This window comes from Osmia bicornis, chromosome 1 (genome assembly GCF_907164935.1).
Source record: "Osmia bicornis bicornis chromosome 1, iOsmBic2.1, whole genome shotgun sequence".
NCBI lineage: Eukaryota > Metazoa > Arthropoda > Insecta > Hymenoptera > Megachilidae > Osmia > Osmia bicornis.
The window spans coordinates 11,224,471-11,240,462 of record NC_060216.1 but is presented as its reverse complement, the minus strand read 5'-3'; the positions used below and the strand labels follow the sequence as shown (position 1 = coordinate 11,240,462).

The window sequence follows — 15,992 nt, the reverse complement described above, 5'->3', positions numbered from 1 at the left end:
ATTAATAACCACTATTATTAATCATCATGCTGTTACAATCTACTGTTGCAAAACTGTGCCAGTTTTTACCTAAACGGGACGATTATCTCTCACTTTTATTTCATTTCCATGGTAACTTTCAACGAGCAGCTATAGAACGAAAGACTTTACATTTTTAAAGCTGGGCATAATTTTTAAAGCGGCTTAAACTTTTCGCGCACATTTTAACGTTTTAATACCATATTCCAGATTTTCTGAACTTCCGCACGGATTTAGATCGAATCAATATCGAATATTTCAATCACTCCAATTTTTCTCTTAATTAGAAAAATTATATTACGCTCTTCATATCTAAAAGATAGAAAAGTACATGAATGAAATTCGAGGAACGTAATTCAATATGAATTAACTCCCCCCCCCCCCCCCCCCTTTTTTACTTCACTACCCTGTGTGGAATTAATTCGACCGATTCAACGATTCAATTTCAATCACGCCGTTACAACCGCGAATAATGAACGAGGATGCTGATCGCGAGCATCTGGTTTCATGCCGTTATAGCATTCCCTAAGCTGAAAATGATTGAGCATCTATCGCATATTGCTTGCAGCTAGCTCGACGAGGTCTCGTCAGAACCTGTTAGATAGTACTCAGGACTACTCAGGATGTTGTCATCTTGGTAAAACGAGTCGAACAAGTGATCGATCTATTTCGACTGACGAATATACCTCGAGCCTCGATGCCGAAGATCGAAGAGTATGCTTTAACGAGGCGCTTGCAGTCGCGAAATGCAATTCCACGTGGAAATATTTGTTCCTCGAAGCTTTCAATTCAAATGGAATCAAGTCGGTATTAAAGAAACAACATTTGAGATCCATCTGAATCAATACAAAAGTATATCTGAACGTTTAAAAAATAAAATTATCAAATAACGTGGAGTATATTTTACAATTTTCATCTGCACCGTACCAAGAGCGAACGCTGTCCAAACAACAAGCAACTTGTAAATCACAGTGTCGCTTAAATAAAGCATAGTAGCGCGACGAATAATTCCGCGTTTTATAACTTTCCTGTGAGAGGTGGCGGTCGTCGTCGTCGTGTTTGGTAAAACGAAACTGCGAACAACGGAGGAGCAACTTTTACGCCATTCCACCGTCGTACAGTCGATGTTTAAACACAACAAATAATTTTTTTTCGTCGTGCTTCGAGAGATTCAACGGGAATACTCTTATTTCGTGCTACGTAATCAGTACGCTCAACAACGATTACATATAAAAATTGACTTCATCAATTTCTAGTGAAGCAAACTTTCGAAATGTCCACGAAAAAATCCGCGAACGATAACGAACCGATAACATCGAGCAGCTAAGGCGAACGAGCATCGAGTCGCACTCGAAGTCGTTCTGAAACTCGGCTCGGAAGCCCCGCCGCACGAGTGTATCGCGAAATTGGATCAGCAAATAATCAGGAAATTAATTAACAATTCGCAAACACTCGATTCGTGTACCTCAGCCTAACTTCATTCTGCCGGTACATTATTTATCGATAAAACGACGAGGCAAAGATCGTTCGCGGACAGGCGCTTATGGAAAAAGCAGCGCACGCGGGAAACAAAGAGGAAAGAGGAACGGACGTAACGTGCATTGCGCTTATTTATCCGGCTGTTTTTCATCCCCGGCGCGGTTACTTCGATACCTTGACAACGGATGACTCTCTGGCACCGTCTGCCACGCTTGACACAGATACACATCCAGCACACTTTTTAATTCTGTTTTAATCTCCAAGTTATTGCTACTCCAGCGCTCGCGCCTCGGCTTCCCTCCATTCATTTCCTATCTCAAATACACCGCATATATGATTCCACGCCCGACGACGGAAATAATGAGCCGCGGCTCCATACATCCGCCTTTATAATGGAGTCGTTCGCTGATATAGATACTCGCGCGGATACGTGTCTCTTCCCTTTCTCTTGACGGCTGAATTTTTGCCCCGGCACAATCATCAATTCAAGAAATTTCAAGGAAACGCGACTCATTCTCCGAGTTCCGTTGTCTTGAACGAAACAATGCATCCGCGATGGGTGTCTGCTTGATTAAAACTCGGTAGGACTTGGTATCCTTGCGATATTATTTATTTCGTAATTTCACTTATTGTTAGATTCCACAAGAAATCATGTGATTTTATCGTAAGATAAAATTGCCGATTGAATGAACGAATTAAAGTTGATTTGCCATTTTCAAAATTGAGTATACTCGACGCGAAATGTAATATAACATCGATGGCTAGCGCGTTCAATTTCCGTCGACGATTCCAGTCTCGTCGTGGACTTTTTCACCCCCTAGCATTAAACACGCCTGGGGCACGGAGAGACGGGACCGACCACTTCACCCTTCGATCAACAGAGGCCAGCATCAACGAAGCAGGGGGCTCATATGTTCGGCCGTTTGACAGCGATGCGATCGGTTAAGTGCGCCAATCATTGCCAGGGTGTTCGAGAGAGTCAAATAAAGTTTGGAATTCGAAACCGCATCGTCATACCCCTACGTGAAATTACGGGATCGGTGAGGGTGAAAACGAGCCCGTAATTTCACCGTGGAAACATCTCCAATACGTTTGTTTACCAGAATCTGGAAACTTTCACTCAGTTCTTTGAACTTAGTTTCTATGGAAATCAAATAACTTTTCATTCGGAAGTTTCAAAAGAATTTATGAAGTTGTAATTTAGAACTTGTTCAATTTTGGAAAAAGCCGTAGATTAAAATTAAGGAATTACAACAGCGCACGTCTGTTAATTCCGTCGAAAATTTATAATTGAATTTGGAAATGTTTGAGGAGTGTAAAAATTTGGCGAAGAAGGTGAAAATTGATAGAGCAGGGCGTTTATAGAAAGGAATGATTTAGAATTTAGGATTACCGCGGTACGCTTACATTGTTTACGCATTGTATTAGGCGGTAATTCCAGCGCACACTCTTCCATTTAATTACACTCTTGCGGCAAGTCTGAAACTTCTTCGAAAGCTTAGCAGGCTGCTCGAACATATTCACGATGTTTGTCTTGTTACATGGATTTGTCGAGCTTAATTTTGTGCACCATACGCGTTGCAAGTCACAAGTACAGTGAGTGTCAGAAGTATTCGTATTCTTTCAATTAGTAAATGGACGCGTGTGAAATTGTTTATCCTTTGAAAAGGAGGAGGATACTCAATTCGATATGTATACATATATATATTTTTTTAAATGTATGTTCATCGATTACGCCGAGACGGATGGACCAATCGGAACGAAACCTTTTGCTTCTGGTAGAGTATGTCTCCCGATTGGTCCCGTTAAAAAAACATTATGTATTTTTTCATTCCTAACGCTTTTTATTGCAAAATACGTAATACTTCATTTATATCTTCCGGCGTTTATGCTGCAGGGAATGTACCGATAGCGATGAAACCTTTCACATTTAATAGGAGGTATATCCGCGATGATCCCACTTGCAAAAATTTATGAAATCTGTTATTTATTAACAACTTAAATTCGGTCAATTTTTTTCGGTTTATGGTTATTGAAAATATAGGTAAGAAAATATAGGCTAAAATATAGGCACCCATTGCTAGAACAATGTCCAAGATCACAACTGGAAAAATAACCTGTCTTCTCTAAACCGCGCCAGTCGCGTCAGTTTCCGAAGTTACAGTCAGCTTTAAAGTCCGCGCGAGTAATACGTATGCCGGATCGATAGGTAGCCGTCTTCATCGTTTACGAACCGCGCCATATGTCTCGAATCTTTAGAGCAGACTCGAGTCTGCCGACTACTCGGAGGACGCTTCCAACTCCGGGGAAGGTTCGTTTCGAAAAGTTCTCGTGGAGCTCGATCGATTCATCGATTTCAGGGGAGCAGCACAGGGTCCAAGCCGGGAGGGACACTTACGAGAAAGCTTCGGCGGATAGGACGGACAAAAGCGGGATGCCTAAAGTCGATGCAAGTAATTCCATTCACCTGTAGCCGCCGCTAATCGACCAGCTTCCAGTGGCTTCTCGCATACGAACGCGAACCTAGACCCGATTATACGTTACTTCGAAACATCCTGAGCTCTATACTACGTACAGGCTGCGATAAAGGTAACGACAAGCGGACCAGGTTCGCTCGTGCGCGATTTCCGCTCGGTATACAAGCGATATACGGAGTCAGAGGATGACCATGGCCGACGTTCCTTACGACAATACCGGTATCGATGATCGTCATCGACGAGCCGGTAATCCCGGTGGCTCGTGTATGTACAACCGCGCAGAATCGATTCCCGGTGAATAGCGGCTGCATACAGGAATACAGTCGTGTTTGGTAATGAATATTTATCGTTCCACGGGTCGGGACTTAACGAGAATCACAGCCGGTGTCGAGAATGCGATTCGCTACGCCCTACTTGCCGCTTTTCAAACCTCCTCGCCTTCGACGCCTCGATTTCAACTGACGCGTTTCCTCCTCGCGACGCGGCCGGGTCTTTGAATTATTTAAAGAAATTTCATTTATCGCAGCTTCGTGTATCTTGAACGCCGCCCTTATCTCCGACCCTCAGCCGTCGTCGTTCCCGTAGCTCCAGTTACGTCGCGACGTCCGCACACAGCGATTCTCTCTGATGTATCTTATTTTTCAGTCGCGATATTTTTCCTTCGCTCCGGTAAGCGAGCCGGGCGCGACCTGCAGGCCATGTAGCTCGAAATGCATACATCCGGAACGACCACGCCTGGAGGGTGCCGGCGACGGCTGCGACGGGGTTGGAAAAGTGGAATTGCGCGAACCAGGACGACGTCGACGACGACGACGACGACGAGTCGAGAGGGCCACTTACGTTTGAATTTTAAATTCTCCCCTCTGGATGGAAGATTTTCCGGAGGCGAGGCATAGGGAAGCGGAAAGAAGAAGGACACCTCGGCGATGGATTAAGCTCGCCGAAGCACGAACCAGACGAAGGGGTCAAGTTGGCTCGGATGAGATCAGCATTCTAGATAGCGGCGAACACAGACGGACAGGGAAGCAATGAAAGACGATGAAAACGACGGAGGAGACGCGCGAGACTAGCAAGAGAGACACTTTTGCGACCTTTCGGAGCTCTGCACACCGCTCGAACCGATCTACTCATCCCTTTTCTTCTCGTTACACTGAGAAATCGACGTTCTCCGCTTCCGTCTCCTCTTTCCTCTTTTCCTTTTCCAACCTCCACTCCTATTCCCTGCTTCAACAGCACGCTGCCTCGTCCAGATTCTCTCTCTCTCTCTCTCTCTCTCTCTCTTTCTCACCAAACGCCGCTTCCTTTCGCAACCCGCACTCGAACGATCCTCTTTTTATCCCTGTTGAATGAGCGCCGATAGATAGGGGCGGAAATTCGTGAGGTAGCTCTCCGATCCAGTGCTTGTAGGTCCACGAAATTGCAGCCGGAGCGGCTCAATTCAATCGCGCGAGAAACTCGCGCCACCGATGCTGCACGTGAGCCTCCGGGGAAGGGATGGAACACGATCTCGTAGGTGGAAAGGGGCTGGCAGCCCGACGAGAAATGCGTTTACGTCGACGGGAATCGTGGATTATTCGCCGGATGAAACGGATTCGATAATAAATGTGCGTGATTGTGCGAGGCCCGTTGCGAAATGATGCGCGCCGAAAACGCTGCATGAAATGCTGTTAAGGCGCGGACGAGATTGAGAGGAAAAATTGCACGGCAAGAGGGAGACCAGCTGCTGAATTGAGAGCGCGTCAGATTTGACAATGATTAAATCGCGGTAAAAATTTATGATCTCGTAGTTGAATTGTACTGTTAAGAGGGTTTCGGTGTATCCTGAATAAAGTGGAATGGAATGGAAATACGAGGATCCTTCGGTAAATAAAGAACCTGGAAACCTGCATTTGAATATAACGATTCAAGTATTTTCCAACGCAATCTTTTATTACAATTATTGATAAAATAAGATAGGGATTACGATGGATTAACGAAATTTAACTTATGGAATTTCAGATTTTTCGAAATTAATTTTCTAAATCTTGGATCATAAGAAGGCAATAGAAAGTGAAGAAATTACACTGCAGTATCACAAAGATTTCATATTAAAACGGAGAATCGGGTTTCGACATAATCGCGCGCGAAATGCGCGCTGCAAAATGGCACTTGGTTAAATCGTAATAATCCCTCGAAAAGAGAGCAACAAGAAAAACCGAAGAAATGAGAATAAGAAAGGCACAAGACGTAAGATCGAATGACAGAAAGGGTAGATGGGTAAAAGCAGCTAGGCCGTCTTCCGCGTTTCAATATTTCAAAGTCTCTCGGTCTCCCGCTACAAGGATTCTCCCCAGTTCAAATATAACATGGAGGACCGTTCTAATGCAGGTGACAATTGGAGCGTGTCGATGCAGCGTTCTGAGATTCCCATAATAGAATGGAAGGAACAGCATCCCCTATTCCGAGCATCGGTTTTCTTTTATACCGAAAACCGTCCAGATTATGTTATGCATGCTGGATGTCGTAGCACGACAGTCGCTCGCTATCTCGCTGATAAAGATTCGCCATCTTGTCGGTAGATCCGGATTGAAGGGAATCACGGTAGCAGGAGAACGTCGATCGCCGACATGGAAACGCGAGAATCAATTCCGTCTTCGGGGAGGAGCTGTCAGTTGCGTTACGAATGATATAATCTGTGGCTCCATTATTCGATACGAAGCTTAGATTTTACGAACCACCTCACTTTTCGATTCGCTTCAGACAGCTCACCTATTTTATTTGAAGCTTCTCTCCGAGAGATTTCATTTTCGATGAATCTCAAATTTCATGAATCGATTGATTCGAATTAATATTACACCGTGGCTTTCAATAATAGAGTTCAATAATTCCCAAACAGTTATAATTAGCAATAATCGTAATTATAGAAATTTTACATCACGAATCTTTGCAAATGAAAATCAACAAAACTGCTTATTCTTATTTCTGTTCAATATTCCAGGAATTCTTGAAAATATCAATGATTGGATAAATCAATCTATAGCGCTCTTCTTGACGACCGATAAAGAAGAGCCGTTCGAAGCTGAAAGGACCGTCGAATTCAGTGGCCTGACGTCAGCTCTCGGAATAGCAAGTGGTCAATAATTTTCCAAGAGTCGAGGTAAAAGGAGGAAACGAAACTTTAGGGACGTATTTAGGCTAGATTCAACGTGAACCGTAAGCAAGCCTCCCGATCCTTTACGTAACATCTGCGACCGGCTACCATCCATCGTTCAAAAGTTTCGGAGCACTATCTGGTCGACTTCCATGACAGAGTTTTCGAAAGTTGTAACGACGCGCGGGAAACCCTATTCTGATAGCGTGCTCCGAGGTAGAGCGGTCGTTCCCAAAAGGCGATGCCTTGCGAGTTTCTTTAGCGGACCGAAGCCCGGCTCGGAAAGGTGAAAAATTCTCCGCGACGCAAGATCCTTCATAAAAGACGCGATATTTTCACGAGAGCCAACCGTCGCATCAAGCGTGTACGCCGCGAGGAAAACTTTTTTCGACGCGCTTCGACGAATACTGAAATTTTTAACCCTCCGCATAGTTCAACCCTCTAACACTCGTGCAACAACGTTCCGAGCATTTGCGCGTATTTTAAGAGCGTGTAGCTTCGTTTCTAGTGATACTCGAGCCTTTATGATTTTTTTTTCTCCTCGCCCCGAGAAGATATAAATATTTTCTGTGTTAAATGGGAATTTTTTTTTTTTTTTAACCGTCGAATGTAGGAGCAATCGTGATTCTATGAAAATGTATACAAGGATGCTTCGAATAAAATTAAGCACTCAAGTTTTTTAATGAAACACTTTCATTATGTTGGAAAAATAATATGTTCAGGAAATAGGGATGAGTAGAATCTAAAATTAAATTCATTTTGTAACTATCTCAGCGATTCGCCCTGTGAGGGTCGGTGTAAATTGTTAACACACAATTTGTCAGCTTTTGTGAAAGATATCATGCAGCAATTTTTTTTACAAACTATGCGATACTATTTTTTTCCTGCAATTTATACACCAATTCCAATGAAAACAAATGGTACCACTATAAATGTTCAATAAACGTGATGCACTTCGATGGAGCCATAACGGGACTGAATTTTATCTTGCAAAAATAGTCGAAGTGCAGGTTCGGCTATAAATAAAGAGAAATCGAACGTGCGGTAGCCTTGAATGCGTTCGGTTAAATGATGTGTCTAAAATGGGCTATCAGGGGTAGTGAAACCAGTGAAATAAGCGTTTATTGGGAGCGCAAACCATCTAAAGATGTCTTTAGAAATTTAATCAATTAATCGATTCTCTAATACCTACATTGAAATATCAGAAAATAGTAAAATGAAAACTTACTCACAGAAAACAGAAGGCGATACAGAAATCATCACCATTTATCTTTTAGTATCTTAATATTACAAATTGAAGTAATTGCAAGCAAAACTTAGACCATGCATTACCTTTCACCATGATATTCACGTTCTAAACTTCGCATATTAGATCTAACATTTTCGTGCAGTTGTACGCACAAAATCGCCAATAACTCGACATTACCGTTCCGTTGGGACGAACGTTCCACAGGGTTTATCGATCACCGCGACGCAATTACCAATCAAGAACCGGGAACGCGAAACTCTGGTGAAAATCAATCACGGCTTTCCGCTCGACTAGACGCGGACCGACTGATTTCGAGTCGAGCAGAGTGGCTGGTACAGAGAGCCGGTGATCTTAGAGGTTGCACGGGTCCCGGTGCCTTCAGGATTGGCGGAAACCGAACGGACTGCTAGAAACAGCTTGGAAACTATTTCGAACCGATCCGTGGGAAGTTGAAAGCGGACATTGCAACTATTCGGCGTGCATACGTGCCGAAGTTGGGCGGGCACGGTTTACCGCGCACCGCGCGAGTTGGCCGGATCTCGAGCGCGAATTTCTCCTCGACTCGCGAGTTCCGAATCGTCTGACGCCTGACCCTCGGGATTACGTCAAACTGGCATAACATATCCGCCGGTGCTAGGCCGGTCTACCGGTTTCCAGCTTTCCCCAAGTTCCGAGACTTCGCGGAGATTCTGCTCGTCCAGCCAGCAGGAAAGCTAGCCATACCCGGAGTAATTGCAACCGCCTGGGACTCGCTATCCTCGGACCAGGAGCTTCGAACTTTCTCAGCTGGACTGAGATAGACGATAGACGAAGATACCACGAGGTGTAATCGAAATATTCGATGATATAAATCCTGATAAAAACGACGCACGAATCAAAGATTTGGAGATGTGAATTTACAATGTTTTGTTTGGCTAAATCTCATAATGGTTAAGCTAGGGTAGTTTTTGCGTGAGAGTGTTTTGTACACCCTTTGGCACGATAAAGCGAGACCACACACGGCTTTAATTATTCAAGAGCTTTTTCAATACAGTTCACTTCCCGTTAATTTGATTTTCAACAAACTGAGGATCATTAATCTTACGCTATTAAGACGTTGAATGTCACAGTATAAATAGCCATATGTAGCATGGCACACGATAATATGGATTTTTAAAGAAATTAGGGTTAGAAAATGTAAGGAATCGTTTGAACAGTGAATAGTTTGCAGATTGTAACCAGTTCGAGGGTAAAATTCCTTGGTCTACCGCTCCACGATTAAATCCCTAATTTAATACCAAAGACACCCCTTTGTTACAACTTCTAAACAGGCTCAAGTCAAATAACCGTTTCGAAGTTAATGTTGGGACGAGAATCAACTCGTAAGACGTCGTTTGTATTATCTTCGTTTCGGCTCTTCAGAATTATCCTCGAAATCTTGAAAGGTCTTGAGAGTTCCTTTCTAATTATTACGACTTCTGCAAAATTCCATCATTTGGAATATTTCAACGATATCAAAAGACTCTGCGAAGCATCGCGCGTTTCGAGCAGGATATTCCCCATCCGCGTCGAATTTTTTCAGTCGTCGACGATTCAATAAACGATCGAAGAAGCTGGACGTTCCTTTGACGCGTGTTCACGCGCGAGTAAGCGAGTCCTTCTTTCGGTAGCCTCGTCGTGAGGCAATCAAGGAGGAACGGTTCTGCGGGAACACATACACCCCGTAAGAGAGCAATGTGCCAGCAATTTATGACGAGATACACACACGCGCTGTCTCAACCACGCTTTCCACGTGTAAATACGTGAACGAATCTCGTTCGTGTGGGTCGAAGGCTAAGGTACGGATCGCGGCATGCCTCAGCCTTATAGGTGCGCCCTCGCCCACACCCTCGCTTCCAGCTGCGCCGCGTAAGGGTGGAGCTCACCAAGAGAAAATCCTTTGGCCAGCGAAGCTTGGATAATCGCGCCCTCGAGCTATAGTCGCGCCTCTTCACCGGCTACCACGGCAGAGAGAAGACACGCTTTGCTGCAATTGCAGCTTGCCCATCCGCGTGGAAATCATAGCTCGCTGCGGGACTCGAAATTGTCCGGAAACGGTCGGATTCTTCTTTCACAGAGAGACGACTTCTTCGAGGATTTTCGACTCGAAAGGCCCGTCCCCGAACATCGACTACGATCTCTCGGTAATTCCATCCGGCAGCTCGTTCCCGTCCTGCTCGATCTTCGCGCGAATCTAAATCGAATCTCGAAGCTTGAAGTATGTTACAACCTTGAATCGTACCACAGACACCGTCGCGTCGTAGAATGAACGACTTGCGAGGTTTTTCTATCCACGGAGGTTTTTATTTCTCTGATTCAAGGGTAAAGCGATTATTTGGTGTTCGCAGAAGAAAAGATGTTAAACGATACGAGCTCGTGAAACGTTGTAACTGGTCCATTAAAAAGCCAGAAGACTGTAATTATTATATAAATATTAAATAAATCATAGAAACAGATGATAATTATTGAATCACCCTCGTGCTCATTAATCCTGATGGAAGGTTTCTTCTTTTTTTTACAACCTGATAGAATCAATGGTATTTATGGTAAGCATTTCCCTATGTTATCCATTTACCGGGATCCTTCAGACCATCTCTTTCAACAAACGAGTCTTGCGTCGAGAGAAACACTCATCCTTTCAGTCGCTGAAAATCGCGACCCACATTTTAGCCTCTTCACGTAAATGGAAGGATCCCCTCGAGCTTCGAGGCAGAACCGGAGCTGCTCCACTTGAAATAAATCTCACTCGACAGGTGCAATACACGCGTTTCGCTCGACAACAGCGGCGAGAAAGGGATAGCAAGAGGGGAACGAACGATCAACGAATAAGATCAATCGGTGTCCCGTTCGAGCGTTGTTGTTCGCGCAACGTTCGCAGAAAATCCGACGATAATCCCCTTAGGGGTCACAGGCCAGGCGGCTACGGAAATACCATATTGTGAAATCCGCCGGAGAGCAACGATGTTCGAGGTTTGAGGTTCGCAGACTCGACCGACGGGGATGGTATTGGATGTCATCGCGAGAGAGATTACGCGCCGCTTTGAAAGAGCCACCCCTAACCCGCTTCTATCCCCGTCGCTCTCCCTCCTACCTTCGCGCACCCTCGCCGACCATTTTCTTTCTACAGAGGTACAACCGCTATTTCACCTACTCCTTTCCTCGCTGCCGTCCGTTTGCCAAGACGCGCAACACATCCATCCATCCATCCATCCCCTTTCAGTCTGACTCAACTCCCCTCCCTTTATAACGTTCGAGGTGGTAAGGAAACCCCTGCGGCATCGAACCCAGCCCACCTTTCATATCCCATTTGCCCCTATTTTTCATAAGCGATATTAGAATCTATCACCGAGACCCGCCAGCCACTCCACTGCAGAGCACGTTGGAAGGGTACCACTTTAAAAAAAAGATAGAGAGATTCACGATTATCGCTAAAGTGGGGTGTCTCGATCGTTGACGATTATCGACCCCATTGAAGCACCGACGTGAATGAATCCGCGCTACCGACATCGAGACCCTTGCCGTTCGTATTCTCCTTCCGTCTCCTTACTCTCTCGTTCTCGTCGTAGCAGAACCGGCGTATATATTACATTAGGAGGCTGATATTTCATTCATTCTACCGGTAAATCCCTCGACCCTCGATTGCCTCCACGATTCAACCCACTCGTCTCGCGAAGAGCAATTGATTTTACTTGGATTTTGTTCACTTTTTAAAGAGAGCTGCGCCTATCTCCGAGAATCGAAATATTTTTTAGTGCTAATTCTATCTGGAAGGATATATACCTTTTCTAAATATAAGGGAAATCCTAATTATACGCAGCAATCCTACATACATATGAAATAGAAATGAAGATCAACAGAAGTAACACGATTTTATTTCCCATATTCATAGTACTTTACCTGCGCTAATCTGATAAGAGAGGAATGAATATGCAACAAGTACGTTCGTACACCGTGGGATTGAACATACGTAACTCTTACTTTCCATCTTGATGGAACAACCACATACACGCATTAAACAGGAAAGCAGGAAAAAGAAAACAAGAAGATTGAATAGAAAAATCAATTTTCTTTTCCACGTTGTTCGTATCCTTAGAATTTATGTATTCCTATCGTTGCTTATCTCTCAATCTCCGCTATCGTTTTAGTAAGACGGAAGCTTAGGGTGGCGCGCAACACATTCAAAACGATGTTCGCGAACGCAAGAAAGCTCGCGATAACAGATGGTGTTATGGTAATTTTATAGTCCCCCTTTCTTTCACTCGTTCATCGTTCGGCTTCTAATCGAGCCAGGATGAATTTACATTTTTCGTATTTTCCCCCGCGAACGGGGAATACCTTTCGTCGTTTGTACATGTACGCGGTCGGCATGTAAAATGTCGGCAGTCTCTCGATTCCCGGCACGCGCCGCTTCTTTTATTCTTTATGTTAATCGCAGCTGAATAAAAGTCTTCGTAACCGACCGCCACGATCAAGCCATTGTTATGCGTGACGCGATTGCCTGAAATTCAAAGACTTTCGCCGCGTTTACCGCGCCTTCAGCCCTTGTATAATCGACTGTTAACGCGATCCTATCGAGAAATATTCCCTGTCTCAGAGGGGATGAGCTTTCGTTGGACTTTCAATTCTACTTCACTGATAAGGTGTCAAGAAATTTTGCACAATTTAAAGGGACCATTGTCGCGTTAATCTTCACCCATCCGTTTGATTTAATTGATCGATTTTAAATTTAACGATAAATTTTCTTAAATTTTGGGAGAATTGAAAGTTCTTTATAGTCGAACAGCGGGAACATAGTAACAGAATTTCCATGTTTCATGGAAATTTCTCTGATAACATCTCCCGGTCAGCTTCGAACCAAGCGTAATCGATACCAAAGCGGTATCGAGAAATTTTCCCTATTCCATGGAAACGTTGCATGAAAATAGTCAACCACGAGAGGACGGCATCAAAGCCGCAAGGAACACGCGTTAACGTTGAATCGCGCAATCATCGTCACGATTAACGCTTCGATTGATCGCGTTGTCGAATTAATGTTATTTATCTTCAACGTTCGTGCACTGGCGTCGCGCGTATTACCGTAATCGCTAATTATAGTTTCGAGCCGGCTTGTTAATTACCCGGTCTGCGATACGCGCGAGCAAAATGCCAGTATTATTGACTCGCTAAACAGAGAATAGTCTCGACCATATTTTCAGCGTATTTGCGTGCGTGGCGAAGTTGCACGGCGCGTTGCACACATCGAAATTTTGAACGCGTGACGTCAGTGCTCCTCTTACGCGCGTTTCAACGATCATCGGTGATTAAATAGCAATTACCGAGCCAGCGAATCGAATTATTGTATCGCAGGGAGGGAATTCCCCCCACCGCCGTACGGAGAAAATTATAAATTTCACTCACCTCTGTGCCTGTTGGTCTGCTTGTCGAACATCAGCATGGCATCCTCGATCTGCAATTCGAACAGAAAAAAGAAATATGTTAATTGGTGCGATTAAATGTAGAGAGATTGAAAATTTTTAACGCGACGAGCATTGTGCCGAGTTTGCCCTAATATCTGAAATATTCGAGCGATTTACGATGGCGACATATATTTCTGCTTGAACGAGCAATGAAGCTTTTATGAGCTCTTTAATGCTCAACGCCGTGGATTGAAATTTTGAACTTAAGGGGTGCCAAATTTTTAATGCCTTTAGGAAGGTGACATGTGCAGACAGACCGGCGATTTTATGCGATTAGTATTTAAATAGCCGATAAAAGATTATTTTAACATTCGAACAGGATATGCTGAGACTTTCTTTAGCTGCTAAATGTGAAACTGTTACTATATTACAAAAAACACCCAGTCACTCAATGGAACATTGTAACATCATAAGTCAGCAGTGACTCTAATTCACTGTTACTGGAAAAACAACCCCTTCTACGTGTCAGGATTCTAAAATACCCCGCTGAAAGTGTTATGGATCGTAAACAACCCCGTGGAAGCAACGCGAGGAAACTTGGGGTGGCGCGACAAATTTTTGAAGGGCGATCAACTTTCCCTGGTAAGGAAATTACTCTTACAAGCTTTACAATTATATATAAACTTTGTTGAATACTAAAACTACTAACAAATCTCGTTATCAATTAATAGACACATGGACTATGCAAAGTTTTCCTTCTCTTTTCTTATAACAATTATTCAATTATACATTTAACACATTAAATCTCCACAATTAACTCATATAACCATGTTTTAACTTTGAAAAAAAAAAAGAAAAACTCAATCCTTCTTGAGTGGAACGTTAACCCACCCCTGCCGAGCGATGGGCAGAAGGGTGAAGCCCGCCAAATCGGAGATAGGATCGCTCGTATTCTTCCAGAAGGTACATGTGTGTCGTAAAGCACAGCTGGACCGAGATTTACGAAGCACACGGTCGAGGAAGGCGTAGCAAGGGGATTGAGAATAGCAGGAGTTGTAGCAGGTGGGTGGGGATGAAGGGGTGGTGTTGTCGGTAACCGAAGTGCGAGAGGTAGCGGAGAAGCGTAGGAGGCGGGAAGGCGACGCGACCGGCAGGATTTATGGGACAGGAGAAACAATAGGGATTACCTTCACCCCCTCCGCCGCCCTTCGAGTTCGTCCTCGCTTTGTTCCTTCCTGCTTCCTGCGAAAGGACCGCAAGCCCGAAACGATAGAAGTAGCGGCCAGGCGGCACGTGAAAACGGGTCGGGATTACTCCTCGGAGAGAACCACCGAGGCGACGACCAGGAAAGGGGTGAAGAAGGAGGAAAGAGTGTACCGTAAGCAGCGATGCAACGGGGTAAATATTAGATTATGCGATTAACATTCGATGGACTTCATCGCGAGGGGCCAGCTTTATCCCGTTTGCATCTGACAACGCAGCGTAATTCTGTTTACCGTTTTACGTAATACGCTTCGCGGTGAAAGTAACATCGGAAGGGCGTACGTTCGAGGAGATAGGGTGGCGTTGATTTAGGACAGCCGATCGAAAATGTTGGTCAGCCGAGGTAAAGATAATCCACAGAGAAACGTTAGTTACTGGAAAATGGAGTGTACGAGAAGTGAGATTGATTGCTGGATACGAGTAATACAATGGGTGATCAAATTATTAAAGTAACTCGCATAAATTGACGATTATACATTTTGTTATTAGACATGAAATAAAATTGAAAAGAAAATTCATAGTTCTACCTTAATACCTACAAAAATAATGGAACTGTCATAAATTATCATAAGCAGCTCAAACAATGTCAGAGGTAAAAAATTGTGAAATTCTCTCTGCCAAATCGTTTTGATATTTCTCTCCCCTCGGAATTGTCATGTTTATCACGGAGATGGAAATTGATACCAAACACGTTGGTACTTTCATCCTAGCCGTCGTCTGGATTTCAGACTGAGCCGTTCTCGACGCAGGGTTTTAGGACGGGTAGGGTTTGTTTGAATATCGTTAACTGTTTCGCGAACGCGTCGAGGGGAACGGGGATTGGTAGCGAAAAAAGAAGCGACCAACAGCTTGTTCCTAAAGATCCGCTTCGTTGAAGCTAACGAGAGAGCAGCCACGTGTAAGGTTCAGAAACATCGGAGTTGCTTGAACGAGGAACGATTCAAAGCATGATCGTTCTCTCC

The 15,992-nt window shown here is 44.1% G+C and overlaps 1 protein-coding gene across 7 annotated transcripts in view; it reads right to left on the bottom strand.

Annotated features, from left to right (window-relative positions):
• The window catches only part of LOC114871951 (RNA-binding protein Musashi homolog Rbp6), a 616,561-nt gene that overhangs the window by 93,989 nt on the left and 506,580 nt on the right, over positions 1-15,992 (bottom strand). For all 7 annotated transcript variants that reach the window (XM_029178578.2, XM_029178581.2, XM_029178585.2 and 4 more), the window contains one exon: positions 13,769-13,817. In XM_029178578.2, the coding sequence (XP_029034411.1) occupies positions 13,769-13,817 (49 nt within the window). The remainder of the gene's footprint in view (positions 1-13,768; positions 13,818-15,992) is intronic.